Source organism: Asparagus officinalis, unplaced genomic scaffold, assembly GCF_001876935.1.
Source record: "Asparagus officinalis unplaced genomic scaffold, Aspof.V1 AsparagusV1_Un338, whole genome shotgun sequence".
Taxonomy (NCBI): Eukaryota; Viridiplantae; Streptophyta; class Magnoliopsida; order Asparagales; family Asparagaceae; genus Asparagus; species Asparagus officinalis.
This window is the reverse complement of record NW_017972603.1, coordinates 1-6,739: the sequence shown is the minus strand read 5'-3', so window position 1 is coordinate 6,739 and position 6,739 is coordinate 1. Positions and strand designations below refer to the sequence as shown.

Here is a 6,739-nt window from a genome sequence, read left to right as displayed (position 1 = left end):
GTTAGGAATATCCTCGTTCAGCAACTTCAAAAGAGCCTCCTCCTTCTTCTTGATTTTCCTCTTCCCCAAAAAATCCCAAGTGCATTCATCAGGCTTACAATAGAACCTGATTTTTTCCCTCTCTTCCTCCTTGTGGTGTGATATGTTAATTATCTCTTGATGAACTTCCTTCTTCTTTTCTTGAGTGAAAGGGGTGCGGACTAGTTGTGAGCGCGTCCGCCTTCTGGTACTTGGTCCCCTAGTCCCCTTTGACGCTAATCTCTTCATTCTCTTCTGATAAACTTGCACCTGTTTTCCATCCTCCATCCTTTCTTCATCCAGTTTCTCCTCAGCACATTCTCCCTCTCTGTTTTCCACCACTTTTTCTTCATCTTTCTTCTTTCCTTTTTCCTCTTCCACTTTCTCCTCCAAGAAGATAATGCAAGTGTTGAATCCGAGAATGATGATGAAGAGGAGGGATTACAAATTAATAGCATGACCTTGATAGATCGTGATGACGGGGAAAACCAACACATCGACGGGGCTTATGTTAATAATGAGTATGTCGGCTTAGAGGATCCGCCGCCCGATGAACTTCAAGGAGATGAATGGATTGATAACTCCGCGATGGAAAGTGTTCCTATTGGCACTAATAGCGGTGTTGATACACAGGCCGAGGACTTCTCATTCATCAAGGGAGATCTTTACGAGAGTAAGGAGAAATTGATAAAAATATTCGGATGATAAAAATATTCGGGGATTGGGATAATTCGTATGAGATCTTACCTCATTATCTTGAAGCACTCAAAAGAGAAAATCCGGGGACTGTCTACGAAGTATCTTCGGACCCCGTTGATGGCGGAGAACGGCGGTTCACCGGTGTATTTTGGGCATTTGGGCCCTGTATTGAGGGGTTTCGATATTGCCGTCCTCTTCTTAGCATTGATGGAACTCACTTATATGGTAAATACAAAGGCGTTTTGCTTGTTGCAACCGGAGTTGACGCGGATGGCGGGTTGTTTCCTTTAGCATTCGCAGTGGTTGATGTTGAAAATACAGAGAATTGGGCTTGGTTTTTTGCATGCATTAGATATCATATCCCTAGTGTGGGGACGCGGTCGATTACATTCATATCCGATAGGATGAAAGGAATTCCAAGAGCACTCCAACGACATTTCCCGCCACCACATGCACATCGCTATTGCTTGCGACATATTAGAGACAACTTCAAGAAGAAGTATGGAAACGCTCAGGTTCAAGACTTACTTTGGCAAGCCGGTTGTGCAACAGAAAAATATGTTTATGAACAAATACGAGAGAGGATCAAGTTCACTTCACGAGCCGCACATGATTGGATCGAAACTAGTTTGGGTCCAAACAATGTTGATAAGTGGGCTTTATGTGAGGATGGCGGTCGACGGTTCTGTATGATGACTACGAACGCGTCTGAGAGCTTCAATGGCGTGCTCAGGGGAGCACGCGGCATGCCAATACAGGCACTAGTTGCTAAAACTTTTTACAGGCTTAATAAATTCTTTGTTCGACGTCGAGAACTTGGTGAAAATATGCGCTCCCAGCTAACACCGAAGGTTGATGAAATGCTAGCGGCTCGGATTGTACAAGCTCGGTCCTTTCAGGTTGTACGATACAGTTTTAATGAATGGGAGGTGCTCGAGGGAATAACCCATAGAGAAAATCGCTCTTACAAAGTCAATATGTTGGTGGATCGCACTTGTACGTGCACTTGCAATGTACCGCAACTACAATTGATTCCTTGTTCACATGTTGTAGCAGCTTGCTCCGACCTACAGGGTGGTGCTCGCATTTCACATTATGAATTTGTCGACGCTTGGTATTCTGCATACAACTATCAACAAACCTACAAAGAGTGTTTTCGTCCACCATACGATAGTCGACATTGGACACAAGATGGGCCACGGATATTACCTCCATTGTATAAAAGATCGGCGGGGCGCCCTCGTTCCGTGCGTATTAGAAATAGTATGGATGACGGACGTGAAGGAGCTAGGAGGAGAAATAAGTGCAGTAGATGTGATCAACCGGGTCACAACAAAAATAGGTGTCCAGTTAGTATTAGGCGTTGATTTGTATTATGTAGCGTTTTGCACTATGTCATTCGTAGTTGTTATCTTTGAAGCGTTTGATACTCGTTATTTGTAATATGTTCTGTATGCAACTCCGTTCATTTCACCCATGCATTTGTATTATGTAGCGTTTTGCACTATGTCAGATCATGTATGTCATTCGTAGTTGTTATCTTTGAAGCGTATGATACTCGTTATTTGTAATATGTTCTGTATGCAACTCCGTTCATTTCACCCATGCATTTGTATTATGTAGCGTTTTGCACTATGTCATTCGTGTATGTCATTCGTAGTTGTTATCTTTCTCGTTATTTGTAATATGTTCTGTATCCTTCAGGCGAGTCATTGTTCAGACCATATTGGTTCGGGAGAGGTAATACGAATAAATTAGATATATATTTCTTCGATTAATGTAATTTTTTAATGAATATACTTAAAACTGATTCTCGTTTTATGTGCAGCCCGTACCAGAGTTCACGATGATCGAGCATTCCCATAGTCATTCGGCATGGGTCATAGAGGATGAGAGGGTACTAGCTTTGATCGCTCAGGCCGGTTTTCGACCGTGTTCGACGATTCGTTATATCAGGCTTGATTGGCCGCTTATCACTGCTTTGATTGAGAGGTGGAGGCCAGAGACCAACACCTTTCACATGCATATAGGGGAGTGCACGATCACTTTACAGGACGTGGCCGTCATACTTGGGCTCCGGATTGATGGACCGGTAGTTACGGGCACCGACGATCATAGTTGGCCGGAGGTATGTGCCCAGCTACTTGGACAGGTTCCCGACTTGAGGAGTGGTGCGATGAAGCTATCGTAGCTTCGTCAGACATTTCAGGGCGACATACCAGAGGATGCCTCTGATGAGACGCTCCAGTTTCATGCTCGTGCATACATATTGCACATGATAGGGTGCGTACTATTTCCTGATGCGAGCAAGACTCTCGTACATGCACGATGGCTGCCACTGCTGGAGGATTTTGGTGTATGCGGGGCACTATCGTGGGGCAGTGCGGTGTTGGCATATTTGTATCGAGAATTGAGTAGAGTATCTCTGATGCAGAATAAAGAATTCAAGGGATGCTGTACGTTGATACAGATTTGGTCATGGGAGCGCATTCATATTGGACGACCCACTTTACTTATGCACCGTGGCTTAGAGGGGCAGTCTCCGTTGGCATACAGGTATAATTGTACACACACATATTTCATTCGTAACCTGAATATTTGTACTTATATATTCGCTATTCTGCATATAGGTATAACGTGCGATACGCTCAGTACAAATCAGCGACGTGTCACCGTCAGTTTTACCGAAATGAGCTTGATGGCCTCCAGCATGAACAGGTAAATATAAAACTCAAGAAGTATGAATATTATAGTTTTTCTGTATGATAAAGATAAATGTTTTACTTTATTTCAGTTCAAGTGGAGACCCTATACACCGCCGGAGCTCGATATACATTCTCTTGCACCTATCTGCCGAGATAGTCCCGACTTGTGGAGAGCCAGAGTTCCATTGATCTGTTGGGAGATCGTAGAGATGCATGTACCGGACCGTGTGCTACGGCAGTTTACACTCTCTCAGCATATTCCAGATCCTGTCGAGCAGATCAATCGTCGGTGTTTGTTAAACATCATCAAAACAAGAAGGCCAACAACTGGGCCGTAGTCCGTGCGGCCTACATAGACAGGTGGGTTCAGAGGTGGGATTGCATACAGGATACGAGGCCCACAGCTGTTGACTATACCACGTATATGCATTGGTATTGGGGTATCACACGTAAATGGATCACGCGTGACCCACAGCCTTTAGCTGGACACATGCCACGCCCACCGACAGATAGTTACATCCCTAGTGGGATGAACGAGAGAGATTACGTAAGTTTCTAAGCTAAATTATAATATTTTTTATTGAGTTGATACTTAATAAATTGTTTACCACGCAGGTCCGTGTTTTAGATAGCATTGATGCTGATATTGATGCGCACGTGACTGAGATTCAGGATCAGGTGGCGTTAGGTCTCCTCAGCAGGATCAAGAAGAGCATAGCGCAGGTGTTCCATAAGACTCACGTCGACGAGTTCGCAGGCCGTGAGGACAGGTCTCGCTCATTTGGACGGGCGTACGCTCGACGTCGACGGCCGCGTGATGATGACGCCGGCACTTCGCATGCCGATGGAGCCGGCACTTCGCATGCGATAGCCCGGCACTGTCGCATGCGATGACGCCGCACTCCGCAGCGATGTGGAGCGCACTCGCCAGCCCTTCATTACACAGACCCGGATACTCAGATTAGTTCGGCTCATCAGCAGGAACCCAGGCGGGCCGGCGGAAGAGGGAGGGAGCGGGAAAGAGGAGAGGAAGGAGGGAGCTATATTTGGGTTGTATATGAAACTTATTTTGATAATTTTGTAACTTCCTGAATTTTCAAATACTGAAGCTTTTGACGATAAATTTTCGTCAGTATACATAACGGGGGTTAATTCATGTTGAATCAGTTATATATTGTTGTTGTTGCAAATAAATTGACATTATATAATGACGTTATAATTCGATTGTTGAATCAGTATATATGTTGTTTGAAAGATAAATTGACATATATATGATGTTACAGGTAAATATACAAAACCTGTATATATTGTTGTTCAAATAAATTGGATATATATGCAGTTATAATTTCATTGTTGAATCATGTATTATTGTTGTTTGCAATAATTGGACATATATTGATTTACAGGTAATATACATAACCTCGCACAGCAGCTGTGTCATGCTGGGTGACCTGCACTTCACGTGATTTCAAGTCCCGTTGAAGTTGCAGTGCCAAATTTCAGAGACTCGATCTCTCGCAAATTGTGGACTTGCAACTTCACGGGTTGAACTCGCGTGATAGTTGCAATCACAATTTGCCAGAGATCGAGTCTCTGGATTTGCTGACTGCAACTCCACGGGAGTTGAACTCCCGTGGAGTTTTAAGCACAAATTAAGCTTCACGGGAGTTGAACTCCCGTGAAGTTTAATTTCTCCATAAACTTCACGGGAGTTGAACTCCCGTGATGTTTCGGAGATTTTTTTACAAAAACCGACCTGTTTTCAGCGCTGGGCTGAAAACAGGTCGGTTTTTGCAATTATTATCGAAAACGGTCGTTTTTTGCAATTAAATTCCTAAAACGGTTGGTTTTGAAAATTTGTCCTTTAACTGATATTTTGTAGCTCAAAGGCCTTATGTAGCAGATTGGCTCTCATCCTTCCACATAACATATCCCCCAACCAGGGGGGCTTTCATAAGGCCTTATGTAGCAGATTGGCTCTCATCCTTCCACATAACATATCCCCCAACCAGGGGGGCTTTCATCAAAGGGAGGTGTATATCAGATAATATTGCTCTGGCCCAGGAGAGTTTTTTTTGGAGGGAGGAGAGGTTTTTCTTCTCTCTGCCCCGAAAACCTGTCAATGGCGATGGTGATCGTTTTGCCCATGTTCCAGCGCGTGTAACGCTGGCTATCAACTTATTATATCTAAGTTTGAGGAGGAGGACGTGCATATGTGAAAAAAATAGTATTGCAGTTGTAGTCTCCGACGAGGAAATAATGGAGAAATTATTTCCATGATTGTAGTAGTAGATGATTTCCAGTATATATTGGATTTTATACGCTTTAATTTTGTACCCCTCTGTCCATGTTTAGATCAACTTGATGTTGTAAGTAGTAAAAATACTATGTTTCAAATTGTTAACGACAGTATCCATTAATTGTTTCAGTTCGTGTGTACATTTTTAAGCTTCTTTTTTTTTCTTTCTTTTTTCTTTTCTTAAATAAGGTGAGGAATTTTATTGCTCGATCAAAACTTACAAACGTAACCCAGGCAAAATTTTGATACAGTGTTTCAGTTAATTACGTTCTCTCTTGAGTATGATACAGTAGCTACATTCTTTCTCGAGGATTATGTATGACACAGATTCTACATGTTCCTTCTGGAGATGAGCAAACATCCGAGTCATTCATTTGATAATCAACATAACTTAGAAATATCTACTACTTAATCAAGGAAAAAGACCGTAGCAGCCCAAATTTTGATCAAATGGGTCATTTGGGTTATACGGGTCGGGTAACTCGTTTAATAAACGGGTCAGATCACATTGACCTATTTATTAAACGGGTTGGGTCGGGTCACACTTAAACGGGTCGGGTCAACTATAACCCGACCCGACCCGACCCGTTTGCCACCCCTAGATACAACATCATAAGAGGAAGAGAGATTTTACCGAATAGCTAACCAATTTTGATGTGAGGGATGTGTTGGATGTTGGGCCAATCAGCACCTTCATTCTCCCGGCATCGCTCCTTCAGTGCCTCGTTGCAGGACCAGATATACAGCTGTCGCAGAGACAAAGAAAGTTGTGGCAGTGATTGAAGCTCACGAGCGTTTCCAAGTACCAAATACTCGAGGGAAGAGAGAGTTTGGAGGCTAGAAGGCAAGGACTTTGCAATACCCCGCAGAACGAGACGTCGCAGTGAAGTTGAATTCTTCAACATCCATGACTCTGCTTGAGCATCCTCCAGATGACTACAATCTTCTATTTCTAGCCGACTGACAGATGTGAGTTTTCTCAAAGGCTCTATGTGGAGCAGGAACGGGTCATCGATGT

The 6,739-nt window shown here is 43.4% G+C and overlaps 2 protein-coding genes across 2 annotated transcripts; both read left to right on the top strand.

Moving 5' to 3' along the window:
• The first annotated feature begins 719 nt into the window (after positions 1-719).
• LOC109827650 lies at positions 720-2,084 on the top strand. The gene has a single exon (XM_020394662.1). It carries the CDS (start codon positions 720-722, stop codon positions 2,082-2,084), a length of 1,365 nt encoding a protein of 454 aa, XP_020250251.1.
• Positions 2,085-3,857: 1,773 nt separating this feature from the next.
• On the top strand, positions 3,858-4,316 carry LOC109827653. The gene is made up of 2 exons (XM_020394663.1): positions 3,858-3,969; positions 4,038-4,316. Exons 1-2 carry the CDS (start codon positions 3,913-3,915, stop codon positions 4,314-4,316), a joined length of 336 nt encoding a protein of 111 aa, XP_020250252.1. The 5' UTR covers positions 3,858-3,912.
• Positions 4,317-6,739: the final 2,423 nt, after the last annotated feature.